Here is a 24,841-nt window from a genome sequence, read left to right on the forward strand (position 1 = left end):
TGAAGTCCCTCTACCCTATTGGTGTTCCCAGTTACCTGAAAAGCTGATGGTGCTAGAAGAGAACTGGTTGGTCTCCTTCTCTGTCGACAGGGCCACGAGGTTCCTCTCTCTGCCGTCGACCACCAGGCTTCCGACGACGGCGCCTGTGTCTGCATGCGAAGGGAGAAGACCGTCGTACCTCTCTCTGACGCTAGGTGGCACGTCGCCTACGAACATGTCCTCTGAGCAGATGAAGAGGCCTGGCACGTCGATGGCCGTTCTCGCTTTGTTGTTCACCGAGAGTGCAACCAGTGCTTCGGACTTCTGCAGCTGAAAACAAGGAACGTTATTATTATTATTAAAAGGCAGTACACAGGTTGGTATGGTTTAGTTCTGTACAGTCACGGACACTTCTGGGATGTAATCACCGCCTTAACTTTCTATAGCTTTATTACAACCCGGAACTGTCTGTGACAAGAACACACACATACTGGCTTTATTGCCCACTGGGAGTGTATATTTTACAACAAATGATACATCATTTCTCTATACATAAGACGTGAATGGCGTGTCGGGAATGTAAGCTGTGCAATTAGTTGTAATTAGTATTATTACAATGTCATAAATCCTGCCAAAGGAAGTCTTACCCATACATAAAAAGGTTTCGAACTGCCATTTTGTTCCATAACAAAAATTCAGGCAATAAAGGGTTAAAGAAAGCATAGAGCCACATTTACACTACATGAAATATACAGTCGAGTCGACATCTGTGGCTGAGTGGTTATCGCAGTGCAGTAGGGTGCCAAGGGTCTCAAGGTTCAAATCCCAGAATGGGCATGGGTGTTTGTGTGTGTACCTTCAATTTCACCACATTGTCCTCGCCTTGTAATCAAGGGTTCCCAAGTTCAATATCTGCTGGAGGCACATGGCACAGTGGTTCGGAGCCCATTAAAAAAAAAAAGTCATCACATCACTCATCCCCTTTGTCACGAGTAGCCAAAATTGCTAAATAACAAAAATACAAAAAAACACATAAAATATACAGACTGATATAACACAAGAATGGAGTCATTATTATGAGTTATGTAGCCTCCTCGATTGTATGGTTATGCTGTGGCCTTTTAATCAAAAGATTGTGGGTTCGATCCCAGTGGAGGTTCACTGGGTTGGTCTGGATTCCTCTGTAGCTCCAGTCCCCATTAGCCTGTGTGTGCATAAAATGAACTATGTGACAAACCATATAATTATTATCTTATTTCATAATGTATACAATCTATCCCTGGAATATGTGGAGCAAGGCTGTGCATAAGACCCACTTTAGACGAGAGCATTTTCCTTAACATTTATGCCATGACCAAAATGCTATCGTGTAAAGTGAAAAAGCTTATGGCATTTCAGGTGCCATGGCATGTTTCATGGCATTTCTCAAGGATAAGATTTATCCCATTTCCGTAGCATAATCAATCAGAAGCGAGCTCTAGGTCACGAGTGCAGATGTAATGGCTGCCACATGAGATGTAAACAATGTATCACTTCACTTTTTTAAAAGCCGATAACTATTCAACCGAGAGGAATAACGTTTCCTATGAAAAGGTATTGGGTACAAATCAATGGCACTGCTTAATACATACTTTATAACGTATACAGTACACGCATGAAGAATATTTTAGTTGTTTCAATTATGAACACTGTGCACTCACCATAGATGGTGTACCTCTGTGCCTTTCGTGCTGTATATGTTATACATTGTAATCGCAAAAATACCGAAATGTTACATGAAATGCTTCAGTGTAAAGTACTGTCCGCTATTCGTGAATAAAATTAACAGATATGCCATCTGGTGGGACTTTCAGGAACTAGTCTATGTATGATACGTTGTGTTGAAATCGTGTAAAGCATGGGGAAATATGCGAAAGAGTAAGGTCTACTGTTCAGTTTTTTTTGTGCTCTAAATCGTTTTATGGGTCAGAACAAATAAAAAGTTTTCATGTGTTTCCACCCCGTGGAAAACGTAATTGATGAGCATGGAGAATAACACTGTAATTCGGCAAGGAAATTACGAAGAATGCACGAGTCTGCTCACTTTATTTTTCCAGAGATAAATATATATTGCCATGAAAGTAAAGTTTTAAATTGTACCTTATAAATAAAACTTCTTTCTTTCTTTTTCGAAAATTCATGAAGCATCTTACCCATTGCATCCATATCCATGTATTATGTATGTATGAAATTTGGGACAGTTGCAAGTCGGAGAAGATGAAAATAGTTTGAGAATGAGTTAGTCAAATGCAACCAAAAAATGAAAATGGACATCCTAATGTTGCTGTTTCATTCGGTACGATGTTCTTTTTCAGTGAGGATAGCCTGGTAATGAAATCGTGAATATTATCGAGAAAGAACTGCAATGATATGTTCGCAATTTTCTCCTGCCAGCTTTTCAAGTATAGGTCAATTTCAATTTCTTTATTTTCAAATAATTCCAGAGAACTCCAGTTACAACATGAGGTGCAGATGATACATCACTGCCTTGGAGAACCAGTGCGTATACATTAGTTTCGTCTGCGTTTTCCGTGGTATTTTTGCCTATCATAATTAAATGCTTCGTTCTCATCACAGCTTCACCTTCGTTAGAGTTCCAAGAATTTATATCGCATTTGCAATATTTAAAAAAATATCGCGTAATTTAAACATTTCTCTACCATACCAGCTACGACACACGCTGCTATTTCGTACTACTGCTAAATGTAAACAAACATTTATCCTACTTAGAGCGGCCATATTGGAAGCGACACTAGCGCTCAGGTGGTAATTTTAATCGCGAATAAGGTTTTTGGAAGCATCTATGTTGGCAAGAATGTTAAGGGAAATGATTCCGTTTATAGTGAGAGTAGTGTCACAAATATGCCTTCTACCGCAACTCTGATTTCTTGACCAAACGACCACAAAAACCTCGAAAACTCACTTTCTCTCCCCGTTCCGCGCCTCATTTATTGCGCTGATGATGTTTTACGGGCGTAGAAAAGCAGTGATGAGTGAAAGATGAGCTCTCATCCTCTCATCCTTTCATCCTCTCATCCTCTCATCCTCCTCTCATCCTCTCATCCTCTCATCCTTTCATCCTCTCATCCTCTCATCCTCTCATCCTTTCATCCTTCAAGGATGAATGCACCTTATCGTAATTTTCCAAGTCCCGAGGACCAAATGTTTATATATCGTGACCTTTGTAAACCTCTCATCCTCTCATCCTCTCATCCTTCAAGGATGAATGCACCTTATCGTAATTTTCCAAGTCCCGAGGACCAAATGTTTATATATCGTGACCTTTGTAAACCTCTCATCCTCTCATCCTTTCATCCTCTCATCCTTCAAGGATGAATGCACCTTATCGTAATTTTCCAAGTCCCGAGGACCAAATGTTTATATATCGTGACCTTTGTAAACCTCTCATCCTTTCATCCTTTCATCCTCTCATCCTTTCATCCTCTCATCCTCTCATCCTCCTCTCATCCTCTCATCCTCTCATCCTCTCATCCTTTCATCCTCTGATCCTCTCATCCTCTCATCCTTTCATCCTTCAAGGATGAATGCACCTTATCGTAATTTTCCAAGTCCCGAGGACCAAATGTTTATATATCGTGACCTTTGTAAACCTCTCATCCTCTCATCCTCTCATCCTTTCATCCTCTCATCCTTCAAGGATGAATGCACCTTATCGTAATTTTCCAAGTCCCGAGGACCAAATGTTTATATATCGTGACCTTTGTAAACCTCTCATCCTCTCATCCTTTCATCCTCTCATCCTTCAAGGATGAATGCACCTTATCGTAATTTTCCAAGTCCCGAGGACCAAATGTTTATATATCGTGACCTTTGTAAACCTCTCATCCTTTCATCCTTTCATCCTCTCATCCTCTTATCCTCCTCTCATCCTCTCATCCTCTCATCCTTTCATCCTCTCATCCTCTCATCCTTTCATCCTTCAAGGATGAATGCACCTTATCGTAATTTTCCAAGTCCCGAGGACCAAATGTTTATATATCGTGACCTTTGTAAACCTCTCATCCTCTCATCCTCTCATCCTTTCATCCTCTCATCCTTCAAGGATGAATGCACCTTATCGTAATTTTCCAAGTCCCGAGGACCAAATGTTTATATATCGTGACCTTTGTAAACCTCTCATCCTCTCATCCTCTCATCCTTTCATCCTCTCATCCTTCAAGGATGAATGCACCTTATCGTAATTTTCCAAGTCCCGAGGACCAAATGTTTATATATCGTGACCTTTGTAAACCTCTCATCCTTTCATCCTTTCATCCTCTCATCCTTTCATCCTCTCATCCTCTCATCCTCTCATCCTCTCATCCTTTGAAGGATGAATGCACCTTATCGTAATTTTCCAAGTCCCGAGGACCAAATGTTTATATATCGTGACCTTTGTAAACCTCTCTCGGGGGAACACGATGTGCCACACGCGCGCGCGTGCCTCTCATTATTTCCGTATTGTGACGCAAGCAAACAAATAATAATTGTTGTTTTTTTAGGATCCCTGGCCCCTATAACCTCGCCAGGGTGCGTGGTGGCGAAATCCTCACGAGTTTGGATTTGTATTGCGAATGTTGCCAAAAATTTAACCAACGTTGTTCGTTCTCGATGTTGGAATCTTACGTAGATTATACCATGAAACGTAAATCGGTAATCCTATGCAAAGCCCCCCCCCCCCAAAGCATTCACGCAATTTCTGATGTTCGTGTGGATAGCGACGCTCGGTAGAACTGAATTTTTTCCGGTCCCCGTGGAGAAATTGTGTTTCGTCGCTCAATGTAATATTTTCATCACGGACCGAACACTTTTTCAAACCGATCCAAAAAAATTCATGCGAGTTTGTAATTATCGAATGTCGTTCGAGAGTGGCGTGGAAAAATTGAAATCAATTTTCGATTCGGTGAGAGCATCACCACAAATGTTAGTAACCATTCAAGCTCTTGCCCGGCAAGAACCATCTAAAATAAAATTGTTTTCGCACAACGTGCGCGATATATTGCGAGAGTTTCCGAAACTAGCATCGTACGAGGACGCAATTTTTGGGAAAAGCGATATGTGCAAGTGATAGTGGTGGTTGTGCGAAAAAACGTTCATCGTGGCTTCGAAACCTCACTCATTTTTTTTGCTCCGAGCCCGCATATTGGAATGATTCGCAATTTCGCTCGCAAACCTTTTTTTTGTGTTTCCTGCAGGTGTGTGCTCGACTGGTTTTTTTTGAGGGCGCAAGAAATAATTGTTTCATCCGCATCGCAATCCAAGCCCGCTTCCTCAGTGGACGACTCCACCCTCGGCAACCCCCCCCCCAGCAAGCACAACGGAAACAACTCCTCCGAATCTATTCATCTCGCATCCGCTTCCGCCCGAAGTGAATCTGGTCGAGGAAAAATGATCGAATATCATGACAAACACGCATAGAGTGGAAATGTCAACGGGATGTTTATTGCCATCCGCTTGACTCCACCCTTGGCAACCCCCGCAAACCACAAAAACGGCAACAAACTCCCCGAACCTATTCATCTCGCATCCGCTTCCGCCCGAAGCGAATCTGGAAGAGGATGCGAGGAAAAATGATCGAATACCATGACAAACACGCATAGAGTGGAAACTGTCAACGGGGGTTTTAATTGCTAGGACATTGACTATAGCGCTGATTGTGTTTTCACCAAAGGAGAGAGGGTCGCGTGGGGTGGGGGTTCCTATATAACGTACCAGTTTCTTCTTTTGTACATCATTATCATAGTGAACGTTAATCGTGGCAGTTCAGTATTTTTTAATTTGTTTGTCTGGCAGTATATACATACATATCATCGTGGAAGTTTTTTTTAGTGAGCTACAAGTTTTATTTTTGAAGTCTCTCTATCTCTCTTGAAAGGTAAGTGTTTATTTTTTTCATGATATATTTATATTTCGTTTTGCGTCTGACACACACACATATTCAGAGGAGTCATAAAAATTGACACACACACTTACATGTTGCATATTTTTACCTCCTACAACAGTGCACACACACACACACACACACACACACACACATACTGTTCGCGTCTAATATATATATGTGGAAGGAAAAAAATGTCTAGCATTTTTCAACTTTTTTTCTTCTGTTTCAGTGCGCTTTCCCCTACCACCACCACCACAACCCCCCCAAAAAAATTCTCTGTATATATAAATAACAGGGAAAAAATGGAACCGCAACCAGGTCCCTCCGGTCTTTGCGGGAAAGTGGCATGTCGAAACTGTGGAAAATTAATTTCAAAACCTAATATTGCTAGGCATTTGAAAAAATGTCGTCTACCGGAACATGATGTCGTAGCCCCCCCCGGCAAAGAAATCTCGCATTGATGCGCATGAAGGCGGCGGTGCTTTGAATAAAAGTGCACGCATCATGATGTATAAATCTGGGGGTGATGAAAAATGTGACTCGAGCACCTTCCTCGACAATGTGAAATCTCTGGTAGTCGATCAATTACGGGATTGCCTCGTTAATGTTGCAATTAAAATTCATCTCGTCTTGACCCTGCTGTATGAGAAAGTTGTCTCGTCCAAGACAAGCACTTTCAGCTTTTACGTAGGGTGTGAAGGCTTACACGAAGGCAATCACGAGGATCTGGAGGAAATTGTGACACGGCTATTTGAGCACCTGACACAAAAACAAGAAGCTTTTGAAGGACGCGGAAGTGGATGGAGCCTGTGCGGTCGCAGCCACATGCTAGAGCTTCGAGTGTGCAACTTCAATCCCTTACGCAGCGCTCAAAAAGAAACAATCAAAAAAAAGCAAAATGTTGCACGAGACATTAAAAAAAAAAAAAGCCGTGTTAAACATACAAAGTAATGATCAGAAGAGTTTCCTATGGTCTGTCATCGCCGCATTACACCCGGCTAATAATAATGACCCCCAACGTCTGTCCAATTACAAACGATACGAGAAGAAATACAAGAATGTCATGCGAGGAATTTCCTATCCTGTGCCCCTGAATGAGATCAATCAATTTTTAAAAAACTATAGAGAGGAAAAAGGAGAAGATCTCGATATTTCCGTGTTTGGGGTTGACGATTGCGACAACATTCGTGTGTTAAGACCTGCTAGAAGCCAGAATAATGTAATTCGACTCTTGCTCGTAGATGGCCGTTACAGTTTGATACGGAATTTCTCACGATTAGTAGGAAGACAGATCAGCAAGGATCACGATAAGATCGACATTTGCGATCGATGCTTGAGAATTTTTCGCGTGGGAAAGAAGACGAAAGAACAGCACAAATGTTTTGGCTCCATGAATGCAGAACCCGAAGATGTCATGCCGGAACCCGGAACCAAGATGAAATTTCAGAAACACCAGGCTCTTCTCCACCATCCCGCTGTCCTTTATGCCGACTTTGAAAGCTTCCAAGTTCCCATGACGTCTTGCGAGCCTGATCCCTCTACCTCAAGCACGATCCAAATTTTTCACCACGAGCCTTGCAGTTTCTCCATCTACGGAGAAAAATTAAATGATGTCATCTTGTATTGCGGACCCGATGCGGCAAAACATTTTGTTAAGAAGATAGCGGAATGCGCGAGAGAACTTGCACCCAGCCTGAAAGGCTCTTACGTTTCTCCACCTGCTCTCACGACGGAACAACAGCGGAGACATGACACGGCGACAAGATGCGCGGAGTGTGACCAGGCTTTCACCCCCGAAAATCACAAGGTCGTGCACCATGACCATCAGAATGGATTATTCCTGAGCACGATCTGTAATTCCTGCAATCTTAAAATTAAGGAGTCGCATTTCGTTGCCGTGTTTCTGCATTACACGGAGAAGTACGATACGCATCTCTTCGTCAAAGAGCTCTACAACATAACGACTCGAATCAGGATCATTCCGAGAACGAGCGAGAAGTATATTGCGGTGAGAGTGTGGATCCCTCTCGAAGAAGGAGGAAGTGTGGAAGTTAGAATCCTGGATTCTTACAATTTCCTGTCCTCCAGCCTGGCCACCCTTGCAGCTCAACTTGGCGACGAAGATCTTGTGGCCACCAAGCAAAAATGTTTTTCGGGGAGAGATGAAAATTTGAATCTGTTGCGTCGCAAGGGTGTTTACCCCTACGAGTACGTCAATGATTTTGACAAATTTGACGAGACGGAACTTCCACCCCGGGAGGTATTTTATTCTCATCTCACGGAGGACGTCTGTTCCGAAGAGGACTACGAACACGCTCGTAGTGTGTGGACGGCCTTCAATTGCCAAACTTTTCGTGATTATCACGACCTGTATTTGAAATTGGACGTGACTCTCCTCATGGACATTTTCGAGTCGTTTCGTAAGAGATGCATTTCGATCTACAAGTTGGATCCTGCGTATTTCTTCACGACGCCGGGATTGACTTGGGAATCGATGCTGAAAAACACCAACGTGGAACTGGGACTCATCGCAGAGAAGGAACAGTATGCCTTCATGGAGAGTGCGATACGCGGTGGCATCGTCCAATGTCCCCGAAGGCATGCTCAGGCAAACAATCCTCATATGCCTGGTTACGATGCATCGAAGCCCAACACCTACATCGTCTACTGGGATGTCAACAACCTGTACGGCCACTCCATGTCCCAGTGTCTTCCCATCAGCGACTACGCGTGGATGACCGAAGAGGAACTCTCCTGCGAGGATTTTTTTCTCAACTGGAGCGAAGATAACGAATGGGGCTGTTTCTTGGAAGTGGATCTCGATTATCCCGAAACGCTTCACGAGAAACATCATGGATTGGCCCTGGCCCCCACCAAAATGAAGCCACCTGGAGGATCATCGGAGCCAAAACTCATACTAAGCGTGGAGAACAAGACGAATTACGTTGTGCACTACCGACTCCTCCAATTTTACGTGCGTCACGGCTTGCAGCTGAAGAAAATACACAGAGGATTGAAGTTTAGGCAGAGCAGGTGGCTGGAACCCTACATAGACGAGAACACACGACGCAGAGCGCAATCGACATCGCCTGCGGACAAGGATCTGTACAAACTGTTCAACAACGCCATCTACGGCAAGACGATGGAGAACGTGCGTAATTACATCGACGCAACGTTGGTCACGGACGAAAAGAAATTCGAAAAGATTGTCGCGTCACCTTACTTCAAAAACTTCACCATTTTCGACGAGAATCTTGTATTCGTCGAGAAGAACAAGAAGCAAGTGATGCTCAACAAGCCGATTGCCATAGGTGCCACCGTCCTTGAACTATCAAAATTGCACATGTACCAATCGTACTACGATCAGTTTCAACCTTTTTACGGAGATAACATCCAAATATGTTACATTGACACGGATAGCTTCATTTTTCTAATCCAAAACACACCAAGCCTCGAACATGATCTAACTAAGATGAAGCATCTTTTTGATTTCAGTAACTTACCATCAGGCCATCACTTGCATTCGACGGAAAATAAAATGACCATAGGAAAGTTCAAAGACGAAGCGGCTGGTAATTACATCAGCGAATTTGCGGGGCTTCGTGCCAAAATGTACTGCCTCAAGATTGCAGAAGAAAAAGAGATCAAGAAAGCGAAAGGGGTAGGAAAAATAAGTACCAGCAAATTCAACATGCAAGACTACAAAGAATGTCTGTTTCAAGGTGAAAGAAAACTCAGCACAGATCATCGCATTGCGAATAAATTACACGAGCTGTACACGACGCGCGTAACTAAAGTAGCACTGGATGGCAGAGACAACAAGTTACGTGTTCTTGATTGTCAAATACATACGAGAGAGTGGGGCCACTGCAATGGAAGCGATAAATATGACGTGTGTGTCAAACTGTAACCGCATAGCCATGAAGTCCGCTGTGTCTTTTTGCCATTCTTCAAAAACATACGGAGGAAAAGAGGGGCCCTCAGGCGATGAAAAGTTGGAACTCGTTATTATGTCGTTAAGGCTCGCTCTAAACACGAGGCTCATTAAATTCAACTCTTACTTTTTCTTCTTCCTCGTAATATAATGACATAATTACATGTTCTCGAGCCTTTTGAATTGCGGACCGCCGCAGATAAAATCTTCTCTTTTCTTCATTCGATCTACGAAGGGGCACCTCATATAGAAAATTTAAATAACTAACAGGGACAATGAATCTCTTTGGTTTCCGTAAACAAAGCATCATGGACACTGCACAACCAAATTCCAATAACCTCTTACCTTCCGTGTTATCTAAACTCAATGGTCTTTTGATAGTACACCTCAACAGTATCTGGACGAAACTGAATGATGATGTGGGCAAGATTTTTTACGTCTTCAATAACAATTTACATTTCTACGAAATTCCGATCGGTGGGAAACTTCAAATCACCGTGAATCCGGAAAACGTAGGCGAAATCAAAATATCTACCGGCAAGAACATTTTTCGAATGAAGCACGACAAGATGCTTTCTAACATTACGTACGATGTTTCAGCAGGAGATTATCTTTACGTTCAACTCCTAGGAGATTACGACAAACTCATTCCTCTCTTTGTAGAATTACGAATCACCTATCCTATTATAAATAACCGTTAACAAAATGCCTAACGACATTTTCGGCCACACCAAGCGTGTAGACCACGCAGAAGAGATCCTCATGCTGGACGTTCGAGTTAAAAAGTTGAGGAGCGATTTGATCGCTTTGCAGGAGACCTTAAACAAAAGTTTAGAATCGGAGATCGCTACGCTCCAAACGCAATGTCTCGACCCCATTCTGAAAATCGATTCCGAACTGAAAACGCTCATAAAAAATTACGTCGATGTACCTTCTTACGACAACGTTCAAAATATACAGTTGAGCGTGGATAAGCTTCAAAACGATTTGGCCAAATTACAGCAATTTCAATCGAAAGAAGAAGATTTGGAAAAATTGAAACTCGAAATCGAAGAACGAACTTCCGCAATCGAAAAGAATTTCTCTGAACTTCAAACCGTCGTGAACGATATTGATGTAGAACGCTTGCACGTCGTCGTTTCCAAATTACAAGAAGAATTCACCGGCACGTTGGAAGAAATTAAATCCAAGTTACAGACTTTGGAAAATACCATGACGAACCTACCATCGTCAGACGAACTGCAGGTCATCGGCAAAAGCGTCGCGAACATAAAAATTCAATTGGAGGCTTATCGAGATTTCGAACACATTCAAACCACCATCGCTACGCTTCAGGCGTCTCTGGAGTTGATCAACGAAGAAATTAAAAATATTCACGCTGAAGCGAGCGCGTTGACGAGCATTCAAGACACGTTGAGCACGGTTCAGCAGAAGATCGAATATTTGGAAAATTTGAACGTGGAAACGAATCTTGCTCATTTTCATCACGTCCTCGACAACATACAGGGTGACTTGGAATCGTTACGGACGAGCGTACCTTCGAGCGAAGATTTGGAAAAATTGAAAATGGCGGTGACGGCACTATCCGAATCGAGCGACATCAAAAGTTCGTTGAGCGATCTCGAGAGTAGGGTGGCCAATCTCCCCACCTCAAAAGAATTACACGCTTTGAAAAGAAACATATCTCGAATGCTGAAACGACTGGAAACGGAAACGGCGAACGTGGAACAGATTCGAGACGAAATCAGTTCGCTGGTGTCGACGTTGCCCACTTCGCAGAGCGTCGCGGATCTTCACACGCAGTTTACCGAGATGCGAAGCATCGTAAACGATCTTACCGAGAAGAGTTCGAAATTGAATCAAGTTGAGAACCTTCAGAGTATTGTCGTCAACATCAGAGATCAAATTGGAGTGCTGGAATCCACACAGGAATCGACGCTGGCCTCTTTCGGTGCCAAGCTGCAAGAACTCAACGAAAACTACAAGCAGTTGAACGTGGAAGTGAAAATCAAACCGTCATTTTCTACCGTAACGGATACCATAGTCGAGCATTTGTTGCCCGTACAAAATACACTGGGACAGCTTCACAGCAACCTCGTTAGCGTCGATACTAAATTCGCTAAACTGCATTCTCTGCAGGCCATCGAAATCAACAGCGTACCCAATCAACAGAGAATTTCCACGTTCGTCGAAGGTAACAAACTGTACATGTTACATCCTTATCATCCGTACTACAAGTTTCTCCTCGATGGCACGATTCAGATAAACGAATTTTCGTACTGGTCTCACGGCAGAAAAGCTAGCGTTCCCACCATGACCTTGATATCGAATCGTGGTGTCCAGAAAGCAGGAAACATTCCTCTGGCAGGTTGGAACGAAACGCGCAACATATATGAAATACACGAAGACGAAGATCTTACCGTTTTCGACGTGAGTGCCGGCGATAAGCTGATCATTCAAAACACGAGCGAGGTGCCACCTTCTTTGAATCCCATCATCCTCGTGCTTCTCTTCAAACGTAAGCTCTAAAAAAATGTCTAGGCAAGCCATCGTCGAAGAATTGCATAAACCTGCACGCCGCAACTACGAACGTTTGGCGGTGGTAACCAAGGGCATCGATGACCTCTGGCAAAGTGACCTCGTGGAGATGAGTAGCGGCAATTTGAAAAACGTACATAAATTGAACAAGGGCAACAAGTACCTCCTCACCGTCATAGACACATTTTCGAAATTCGCATGGGCTCTGCCGTTGAAAGCCAAAACGGGAACATGCGTCACGGAAGCATTCAAATTAATTTTTTGCGAAAGAAACAGACGACCACGGTTTTTGCAAACGGACAACGGTAAAGAATTTTACAACGCCGTATTCCAAAAGTTTATTAAAAAACATGACATTCGACATTATTCGACTTTCAGTCACATCAAAGCCAGCATCGTGGAAAGATTTAATCGAACCTTGAAAACACACATGTGGAAACGATTCACGCTTCGGGGAAATTACAAATGGGTCGACATTCTGCCGGAACTCGTCGATACCTATAATGATACGGTACACAGAACGATAGGCATGAAGCCAGCTGACGTTACGAAATCTGACGAGCAACGTTTAATTTCTACAGTTTACTGTCCAAAGTACACTCCCACGACTACCAAGAAATCAAAATTCAAAATTGGAGACCAGGTGAGGATCAGCAAATTCAAACGCACCTTCGAGAAGGGATTCACAAAAAATTGGAGCACGGAACTTTTTACGGTGGTTCGAGTTTTACCCGGAAACCGACACACGTATATAATAAAAGATAGTAGCGGCGAGATTTTGAAAGGAAGATTTTACGTAGAGGAACTCTCTAAAACGAAACACCCCGACACGTACCTCATCGAGAAAGTATTGCGTAGGAAAGGTGACAAACTGTTTGTCAAATGGCTGGGACTTCCGGAAAAGAGTTGGATCGACGCGAACGAGGTGATCTTGTGAGTACGTGGAACGTGGTGAAGCGTCTACCGGATACGGAAAGTCAAACGAAAAAAAAGAACGGCGGGTTGCTTCCCGACAACATCCGCTGTCTAATCGTAGGTTCTTCGGGGTGTGGGAAAACGACACTGCTCGTGGACAATTTTCTCCTCGCACCGAATTGGTTAGATTGGAAGAACAGGCACCTGTACGTGTTCTCGAAAAGTTTGGAGCAATCCAAATACCAGCAACTGATGAAACTGTACGATGGTCTGGACATTGCAACGTTCGCATCTGAAATCATTCCACTCGACGATTGCCATGAAAATTCAGTCGTTGTGTTCGACGACGTCATCCTGGAAAATCAAAATGAAATTCGCAACTTTTTCACGCAAGGTCGTCACAAAGGAATGGATGGCTTTTACCTAGCTCAAACGTTTTCCAAAATTCCAAAACAGTTAGTACGCGACAACGCTAATTTCATATGTTTGTTTCGTCAAGATCACACCAACCTCAAGCACGCGTACGATGACTACGTAGGCGGAGACATGAACTACAATCAATTTTCGGAACGCTGCTCCCACTGTTGGAACAGTGACGATTTCGGATTCGCGACGATCGACATGACGAGGAAACCCAACGACGGAAAATACAGAAACAAAATCAACGACTTTCTAAACGTTGCAACGTTGTGAGAAACGACGCGTATAAATAACGTTATGGCGAAACGAAAAATCGAAGACGAAAATCTTAAGCTTCGCGATTACCTCGCGAAACGCTTCAAAGGTTGGAAATCCGAGAATCGCGGATTCTACGAAGAGAAGAAACGTCAAGATCAACCTGTGATCGATGCCATCAGCGATCTAGGTAAAGAAATTAAAGGCGTCACGGAACAAAATAAAAATTTGATCAACGAACTCGTGCCACTCGCAGCTAAAAGTTACACCGTACCCACGCCCATTTCGAGTATTCCTTCGACGCCGTTCGAACTGAAGGACGTACCACGACGTCGAGCCATAGGTAGCACGTCTTCGGATAAGATCGAGTTGGGACCTTTGGCACGAGACTACCTGAGCACGGGGAAATTCGACAAGGACGAAGTGTTCGGATTGTATCCGAGCATGGAGAGCAACGAAGGCGGCGGTGTGGTTTGGAAGATTGGGAAATCGAAGGTGACCTTCGAAGGCAACGACATTAAAGTTAATTTGGGCGATAAGGATAGTTGGACGAGGTATCCGGGTACGGTGGGACTGTGGGAACTCGTTGCCAAAAAGCAGCCGAATGATTACACCGACGAAGATTACCAAAGTTACAAGGAAATTCTGATCATGACGGATGCTTTGTACCAGAACAACGACGCCTCGCAGAATAGGGTGAAATCGAGCAGCGGTGAGAAGTACAGGAATCTCATCAAACCGATATGGAACCAGGTCAAAACAGGCAGCGGCGTCAAACTCTACAACACGTTACCCAAAGAGTTTGTGTGGGTGGACGACGTGCGCAAGCTCATAGACAGGTTGTTGGTGATAGCCGGCGAAGAGAATGCAGGCAATTGTAATTTCCACAACGAGAAGGTTGGCATCGTGGACATGATCAGTGCCAAACTTTCCAACTTCATCGTGAATAATGACAAGGGCATAGGTTACCTCATTAAAATTATCAACAAGCTGCCTCCGAGATTCTGGAACGTGGCCGAAGGAAAGGGACTCGTGAACGACATCATCAACAAGTTACCTTTCGAGATGCATTTACCTGGCTACCAGTACTGCGGACCGGGTACCAAACTCGAGAAAAGATTGGAGAGAGGAGCCAAGGGTGTGAATCCGTTGGACGCCGCCTGCAAAGATCACGACATCGCTTACAACACCACTCGCACGGATCTGGATGCACGTCACGAAGCAGACAGAAAGTTAGAGCGCGCAGCTTTCGAAAGATTCGTCAGCAGAGACGCTTCGTTGGGTGAACGAGTTGCAGCACTGGGCACCACCATCGCCATGAACACGAAACAAAAATTTGGGTGGGGTGTGTAAATAAATAACATACAGTAAAAAAAAACATCATGTCTCGTATAACTAATTTGCCACACGAACTGTTGTGTAAAATTTTTAAACACGCAGTAAACGGAGATGTTAATAAACTTTTAATCATAGCAAGATCAACGCCGGATTTTCGCATCCCTTGTGAAATGGCTGTCAAGGACCGTCTTCGGGAGATCAGTGGCATGAGATGCGGTGATCTCGACACTCTTCTTTCGGCTGCAGGGGAAAAATTAAACGAGAGGATGGACGAACTGCACGAGGCGAGGCAGGGAAGAAGACGATACACGGATGATTGGCGTAGATCTAAACAAGAGACGGAAGATATTATCACGCACATCATCGCGTTTTCCGAAGCACGAACTTTCTTCCTCTGTCGAAAACTTGATATATAAATAACACACATCGTGAAAAAAAAAATAATCTTCGGTATATATAAATAACACACATTGTGAAAAAAATTAAATTTCTATAACACACTGAAATTTCTCTTCGATATGAGTGAAAAAAACATGAGTGATCTCCAAGCATTGAAACAAATGCTAAATTTGTCAGTCGAATATGTAAAAATTCAGGAATTGGAAGTCGACAAACCTTACACGATAACTTCCGGTTCAATCGTTTCTACCCAGTATGGTCCCAAGGTGCGTCTGTTGCTCAACGCACAATACAGTCTATTTTTACCAGATCGATATGCTAACATGTTATCCGACCAGAAGCTATCTATCTTAATCGAGAACAAAACTCGAATCGTGTACAAGGGGACAAAGGAACTTCTTGGTAAGAAAACGAAGCACGTAATAGAATTTGTGTAACGGCTGTGTGGAGTATATATAAAATAACACCCCTTGAAAAAAAATTACACGAAACAAAAAAATCTCGGAACATACATATATATAAATAACATACCTTGAAAAAAAAATTACACAAAACAAAAAATCTCGGAACATTTATATATATAAATAACATACCTTAAAAAAAAATTACACGAGAGGGAAACAAAAAAATCTCGGAACATTTATATATATAAATAACATACCGTGAAAAAAAAATGTATAGAGAGCATCAACATGTAGCCCAAGGGTGTCGTGTACCAGATACCATACTCCAATCTAAAAAATCTAGGTGCCCTCGATGGGTTACTCACCAAGAAACAACGCGAGAAGAAACGTTCTTGCTTGACGAAAGGACACGGAATGAAATTGCTTCTCAGCACTCCACAATTGAGACGCTTGCAGCGTTCGCGGAAACAGCAAAAGATCGGAGGTTTCATATTCAGCATCCCGGCCATTCTGGCAGCATTGGGGGCCGTTGGAAGTTTGGCTGGCGGAAGCGCCGCCATCGCGAAAACTGTTATCGACTCGAAGAAGAACAAAGCGGAATTGGAAGAACAGAAACGTCATAATCTGGCCATGGAGAAGAAAGGGAAGGGCGTGATGAAAAAGTTTAAAAAAAAGAAACAGCAGCACTCACCAACCGAGATATTGAATCTCTGATCGAACCGTTACGAATCAAAAACTTCAGAGGAGTTTTCATGTCCGACTCGTTACCTTCAACCGTTAAAAGAAGAGAATGCGGCGTAGTCAACTTGGACAGTCAAGAAAATCCAGGCACGCATTGGATATGTTACCACAAAAACGATGACAATAACAAAGCATTCGTTTTCGATTCTTTCGGAGGCGTTCCACCTACAAATTTAGTCCATTATCTGAAAACAAACAAAACTTCTATATACTACAACGACGAACGCATTCAAAATTTCGGAGACGAGAACTGCGGTCATCTCTGTCTCTCCATGCTCGCGTTTCTCTCTAATATAAATAAGCCTACGATCGAAGATTTCCAGAAAGCACTGTGGAACCTCAAACACGATGGGCGTGTTCCATCTCACGAGCGAATCTTCAATCTTGAAACTCACGCTGCACGACGACATCGTCTATCCTAAATCCGTAGCTCTGCGTGCATTCTACAGCATGTACCTCATACCTAACGTCACGCAGCACAACAACAAAATTAGCGTCGGAAGCGAACACATCGTCGTCACGCCAGGCCAATACAATCTTTCCACTTTGCAAGCTCAGTTACCCAAAGGCACGTACCTTTCTCAAAATTCGGTCACGCACAGAGTGGAAATCGTGTCGGCGACGGAGACCGTGGACCTGGGCACCATAGGAGAACTTTTAGGTTTCGAGAACGACACCAAACTCGAAGCTGGCATCAAACACACGTCAACCAACAATCCTAAATTTCTAGCCATAGAGACTCTAAACGTTCACTGCAACGTGGCCGAAGGCATGATCACGAAATCCTCGGACGGATTACTAGGAAGTCACAAGCAGACGGGAATCATAGCCACATTCAAACCCAGTTCCGAGTTCATGGAACCGATCATCTACACGCCCTCTTCGCCGATCTATTTTCCAGTATGTCGCAACCGCATAGACGACATAGAGTTGGTGGTGACGAACGAGAAAGGAGACGTGGTGGATTTCGCAGGTGCAACGACCACTGCCATCGTGGAGATCAACGTATAATAAATAACACGCATAGTGAAAATGGAGCAAATCGAAAGTTACGAATTGCAATCTTTCCCACCCAACCGTCGCACGTTCGCCAATCTCAACGAAGCGAACAGGGAGATCGAATACGACGTGGACATAGGCGATGGGTTCGTTCATCCTCACAGAGCGGACCTCTACCTTCAATTCGACGTGGTGAAGAAAGAAAGCGGAGACGCGTTTCCGCCCAATGCAAATTTGATACTCGTGGACAACTTCGTGCCTCACCTGTTCTCGCAGGTGGAGGTGAGGAAACACAACACCGTCATAAACAGAATAGACTATCCAGGCATCACGTCGACGGCAGTGGGAACATTGAAATTATCCAAAACGGACGCAGCATACTATCAAGCGGGAGGATTCGAAGCAGGGACCAAAATATCGACGAGAAGTCACACGGCGCTCTTTCCCATGCGTCTGCTGCCGGGATTCTTCTCGGACTACAAGGAGATTATGTGGAAGGGAGGACTGAGGGTCACGTTTCGAAGAGCGGCCAACGACAACGACGCACTGATGCGATACACCAACTTGAACGCCGACGGCACGTCGCTGCCCAACACATTACCCGAAGCAGCCAAGTGCGTCATCCGGAGCATGGAGTTGAGAATGCCGATCGTGGAATACGAAACAAACTACGCCCTCAAGTACAAAGCGGAGATCTTGAAGAGTCCGCAGGTACCGATTCACTTTCACGGTTACCAGTGCGTGCAGAAGATGGTGTCGGGAAGTCACATGGAATTCGACGTGACGACGCAGTTCAACAACATACAGTTCGACATGCCAGATTTCGTCGTAGTGCTCTTTCAGACCGGGCGCGATAAGAATCAGGAAAAAGATTCCAGCAAATTCGACGACTGCAAGATCAAGAACGTTTATCTGAAAAATGGACGCAACGAAGTGTTTCCGCGGGAGAATTACAACCTCGACATGACCAAAGATGATTACCTCAAACTTTACGAAGCTTACACCTCTTTCAAACGCGTGACCGAGGGAAGCGTGGACATGTACTACACGCCCAGCGAATTCAAAACCCGCAGACCCATGTTCGTCATCAACACATCTAAGAGAAAGCAGGTGGTGGTCAACGATCGCACCAACATCAAGATCGTCTGCGAGTTCCACGACGCGCTGCCCGAGGACACCGTATGCAGCGTCATCCTGATTGCAGAGAAGTCCTTCGTCCACGACGTGAAGAACGAGAGAGTAACAGAACAGTTTTAACATGTTTAACATCTTTTCTTGCACAAATAAGAAATTTTTTGTACTAGCACAATCAGTTACAATAGCACAATACAAATTTCACTAGTTCAGATCAGTTACAAATGTCAATTTCATCAGTTATCAGTTACAATATCTTTTTTGCACTATAGCACAAGAGACAAATCAGAAAATTTGCACAAAAAAATTTGTTGTTGTTTTTACACAAGAAAATTAACAATAAAATTCTTTCTTTTTATCGTTTCAGATGCTGTCGAAACATCAAAAACACATACACACACACTAGAAAAAAAAAAGCATGCAACTTTATTTGTAACACACACACATACATTCTCCATCTTCATCGAGAAAATATTATAATAAACATAATTATTTTTTATCTATATCTCACAATAAAACTCTATATCCAAAAATATTACAACATCAAAATAACACTAGAGTCGTTAGTACACGTTGCATGCAATTACGGAGGTCCTCTGTAGGGTTTCATGGAAGTTTGAGAAAAAAAAAGAAACACGTGAAACTCTATAGAGGTGTGGTTATCTACAACCGCAGCCGTTAGAGAACCTTTTACTTTTTTTTGGTTGGGCACCACGCACCCTGGCGAGGTTATAGGGGCCAGGAATCCTAAAAAAACAACAATTATTATTTGTTTGCTTGCGTCACAATACGGAAATAATGAGAGGCGCCAGCGCGCTCGCGCGTGTGTGTGTGGCACATCGTGTTCCCCGAGAGAGGTTTACAAAGGTCACGATATATAAACATTTGGTCCTCGGGACTTGGAAAATTACGATAAGGTGCATTCATCCTTCAAAGGATGAGAGGATGAGAGGATGAAAGGATGAGAGGATGAAAGGATGAAAGGATGAGAGGTTTACAAAGGTCACGATATATAAACATTTGGTCCTCGGGACTTGGAAAATTACGATAAGGTGCATTCATCCTTGAAGGATGAGAGGATGAAAGGATGAGAGGATGAGAGGATGAGAGGTTTACAAAGGTCACGATATATAAACATTTGGTCCTCGGGACTTGGAAAATTACGATAAGGTGCATTCATCCTTGAAGGATGAGAGGATGAAAGGATGAGAGGATGAGAGGATGAGAGGATGAGAGGTTTACAAAGGTCACGATATATAAACATTTGGTCCTCGGGACTTGGAAAATTACGATAAGGTGCATTCATCCTTGAAGGATGAAAGGATGAGAGGATGAGAGGATGAGAGGATGAAAGGATGAGAGGATGAGAGGATGAGAGGATGAAAGGATGAGAGGATGAGAGGATGAGAGGATGAAAGGATGAGAGGATGAAAGGATGAAAGGATGAGAGGTTTACAAAGGTCACGATATATAAACATTTGGTCCTCGGGACTTGGAAAATTACGATAAGGTGCATTCATCCTTGAAGGATGAGAGGATGAAAGGATGAGAGGATGAGAGGATGAGAGGATGAGAGGTTTACAAAGGTCACGATATATAAACATTTGGTCCTCGGGACTTGGAAAATTACGATAAGGTGCATTCATCCTTGAAGGATGAGAGGATGAGAGGATGAGAGGATGAGAGGTTTACAAAGGTCACGATATATAAACATTTGGTCCTCGGGACTTGGAAAATTACGATAAGGTGCATTCATCCTTGAAGGATGAAAGGATGAGAGGATGAGAGGATGAAAGGATGAGAGGATGAGAGGATGAGAGGAGGATGAGAGGATGAAAGGATGAGAGGATGAGAGCTCATCTTTCACTCATCACTGCTTTTCTACGCCCGTAAAACATCATCAGCGCAATAAATGAGGCGCGGAACGGGGAGAGAAAGTGAGTTTTCGAGGTTTTTGTGGTCGTTTGGTCAAGAAATCAGAGTTGCGGTAGAAGGCATATTTGTGACACTACTAGTGAGCCTAACGGTGCAGAAGGGGAGAAAGCGAGTGGGCGGAGCAAAGCAGTGCGCGCTGCTGCAAAAGGCTCGTAGCTGCAGCCACGTTTTCCCCTCACGCGTTCATTGGTCAAGCCCCCTCGAGTCACTTGCGCAGAGGACTTGCTTTCACTCGCTTCCTCCAGGAATTCCTGAGACAGAGTTGTATGCCAAAAATCCTACGTTACCTTTAGCAGATACCAGCGGTCAGCAACCATTTCTTCCGGACTAGAAGTCTGGCTCTCGAAGCCCTGAACCCTGGCCTTGAGTTTCAGCGTCCCAGCCTCAACGACCACCAGTATGTAGTCCTTCCCGACGCTGGGCAGAAAAACGAGAACGCCGTCAAGACTCGCGAGCCTCACTGAAACTGCCACCTCCCACGAACTCTCTCCGGGGGGACAAGGCCCCCTGAGGAACTCCTTCGGACCAAGCTGCAGAAAGTTCTCCTCGCTGGTTGCTCGTTGGAACACCACATTGGTCACCTCGTAGGGAGCGTTGATGTTCCCGAGATTTCGCCTCATCTTCATCGGCGTGAAGTTCACCACTAATAACTGGATTTGGCCTCTGAAGGACGACGCACCCAGTGGTGCAGCACCCACCACCATCGCATGATCCAGATCTACATGTTTAGGGATGCAGTGGAACTTTGCCTCCACTGTGTCGGGCGAATTGTTGATTCTGACGAACGCCCTTGTTCCAATGATTCCTGCGAGAACTTCCTGCCATATGCCAGTCTGAAACAAACAACAGTAATAATAAAATACTAGGGTCGGTCAAATTAAAACCTTAATTTGTTTTGTTTCTTATCTAGTGGATTTCTTCATGTACAGTTGCACACGTTTGCCGCATTTTAGCACAGTCCCATTCGCGATTAAAATTAACCGATATGCCATCTGCCGGGATTTTCAGGAAGTACTCTAAGTAGGATACGTTGTGTTGAAGTCGTTTAAAGCATGGTGAATATGCGAGAGAGTAAGGTCTACTGTTCAGGTTTTTTTTTTTTTTTTTTTGCTCTAAATAGTTTTATGGGTCAGAACAAATTAAAAGTTTTCATGTGTTTCCACCCCGTGGAATCAACAAAATGAAATTTGTTAATAAATCAGGGAAAACGTAATTGACAGAAGATTGGTATGGGGGATATAACACTGTAATTCGGCAAGGAAATTACGAAGAATGCACGAGTCTGCTTACTTTATTTTTCGAGAGATAAATATATATTTCCATGAAAGTAAAGTTTTAAATTGTACTTTATAAATAAAGCTTTTTTTTTTCGAAAAATCATGAAGCGTCTTACCCAATGCGTCCATGTATTACCGGTGTTACGTATGTGTGAAATTTGGAACAGGTGCAAGTCGATTAAGAGGGAAGATGAAATTAGTTTGAGAATGAATTAATGTCAAATGTAACCAGAAAAAAAGTGGACATGCTAATGTTACTGTTTCATTCAGTACGATGTCCTTTTTCAGTGAGTATTGCCTGGTAATGAAATCGTGAATATTATTATTAAACCAGCCTTTGGCTGTGTCCGAAAGCTGCAAGACCATACTTGAAGCAAGCATACTTCGAGAGCATACTCGCAGTGCGGTCTTGAAGCCTGGAAGCGGAAAGCTTTCGAACTGCACTTCGACTGGAGCGCCAACACAAGTGAGGAATGCAACAAAAGTTGCTTCGAAACTAAAATTATCAAACATCGACTGTATGTGCCACTCTTGTTTTCCGTGAACAACACACACATGACTCGACATGCAGTTTATATAACACAGCACGTTATTAATTATAGAAATATGAAAGAAATTTGATCTTTCAAATTAATTTTCACACATTCCGCAACATGCTTTACGATCGCGGGAAAAGAAATTGTTTTCTCACTTTTAAACACCTTCTCACTATAGAAGAAAGAAACCACGCATATATGAATAAAACCAATAAATAAAATTACATAGTATTTTAAAAACTTGTTTACTTACATTTCCACACAATGGAAGAACTACAACTACCAGCTGATTGACTTCCGACGTCCATTTTTTTAACAAATGAAAAGCAAGCACAGATCGCAAGTGTGCACCGCTCGTGTGCTGCGTCCTCTGGTCTTGTACACTCGTTTGCTTGGCGCTTTCCAACTGCACTAGGTGACGTCACTTCCGTCAAGACTGTACTTCAAGTATGTACTTTGTACCTTTTGGACACAGCCATAGTTTCGTCTGCATTTTCCGTGTTATTTTTGCCTATCATAATTAAATGCTTCGTTCTCAGTACAGCTTCACGTCTGTTAGAGTACCTGGAATTCACATCGCATTCGCAATATTTAAAAATAATGCGTAATTTAAACTTTTCTACCATACCAGTCATGACAACACGCTGCTCTTTTGTACTACTGCTGTATGTAAACATAGATGTATCCTACTTAGAGCGGCCATATTGGAAGCGACACTAGCGCTCAGGTGGTAATTTTAATCGCGAATTGCCGATCCACATATACAATCCATATTTTCAAGTCTGAGTTAATGCCTGTAAACCTTAAGAAGAAGAATATTTGGAATCTAATGTGCAGTCACTTATGAGCCACCGCGAAGGTCGTTCCACCCATCTGCGTGCGGACTGGGACCACTGTCGAACTTCCTCCTCTATTTGTAAACTTACTGGCGAGGTCAGCATGCATAGCCACATGGAATTTTCATTTGCCATAGAATCTATAAGCTTTAGGCTTCCAGAGGACAAGAAACCACTGCTCTTTGCTGGTGCATGTATTTGAGGGAGACTCCATCTTTAAAATTACAAAAATGGTGTTGTGAAGCTCACTTGAACAATGTTGCAGCCTTGGGGTAGGCTTACCATACGTCCGGGATTGCAACATGTCCGGGGTTTTAAGAATCTGAACATGAAAATAGCTACCGGTATAGAATATTCACGACCAAAATTTATGACCGGCAAGGATCGATTATACCTTTTCTGATTTACAAGAGAGTGCACAAGTTATTAATGCAATTGTAAAAGATGCCGTAAATATTGATGACCTATTTTATGAACAAGGTAATTCAAAACCAAAAGGTGGGTTGTGGTTCAAATTCTGAAAAAGTACCAGATACTTTTGAAGAGAAGTGGCAAGCAATTTCTAAGGTGTTTCAAAAGACTGATATTTCACGTAACAACATTTCTAAAATGATTGGGTTTGCTGTGTCTTTCCCTGAAACATCTGCTCCAGTTGAGAGAGTATTTTCAATTATGGGGAATATTTGGTCTGCAGAAAGCGGTAGAATTCTAGTATCCCCTGTTAAACATCTCCTGAAAGTTAATATTAATTCAGAACTTTCATGTTGTGAGTGTTATGATGTTATTAAAACAAACAAACCATTTCTGAAAAACGTCATGTCTAGTGAAAAGTACAACTGAGTCAACTAACAGATAATGCTACCTAGAACAGAGAGGCTTCCTAAAGATCAGAAAATGTATTATTCAATTAAACATTTGAAAATTAATTGATTGATTTTAGAAAATAATGTTAATATTCTTTTGTTCAATTTATAGTTTAATGTTCCAATAAAATGTTAAGGCTTTTAAGTCATTTCAATTTTTTTTTGTAAAAAAGAACCTGAAATTCAGTAGTAACGAGTTGATCGCGAATATGTCCTGGGTTGAACCAAAACAATTATGGTAAGCCTACCTTGGGGTCGTTTTGTAAATACAGTAACAGTCGATACCTCATGTAAATTTCAGCTGTTTACAGTCTGTCCTGTAATTTTTGTCGGACTTTTAAAGTTTTTATTTGACTGAGTTTTGTAGTATGGACACAACATTGTCCGTCACGCAATATGGGGATAAGCGTCTTAG

General features: G+C 42.9%; 1 protein-coding gene across 2 annotated transcripts in view; it reads right to left on the reverse strand.

Annotated features, from left to right (window-relative positions):
• The window catches only part of LOC145978234 (uncharacterized), a 53,925-nt gene that overhangs the window by 7,589 nt on the left and 21,495 nt on the right, over positions 1-24,841 (reverse strand). Inside the window, exons 9-10 of one of the 2 annotated variants that reach the window (XM_083110709.1) lie at positions 21,202-21,747; positions 36-309 (exon numbers count right to left, since the gene is read on the reverse strand). In XM_083110709.1, coding sequence (XP_082966835.1) covers positions 36-309; positions 21,202-21,747 — 820 coding nt within the window. The remainder of the gene's footprint in view (positions 1-35; positions 310-21,201; positions 21,748-24,841) is intronic. The other variant, XM_083110710.1, reaches the window with a different exon arrangement.

Source organism: Lepisma saccharinum, chromosome 24 (genome assembly GCF_977018435.1).
Source record: "Lepisma saccharinum chromosome 24, izLepSacc3.1, whole genome shotgun sequence".
In the NCBI taxonomy this organism is placed as follows: domain Eukaryota; kingdom Metazoa; phylum Arthropoda; class Insecta; order Zygentoma; family Lepismatidae; genus Lepisma; species Lepisma saccharinum.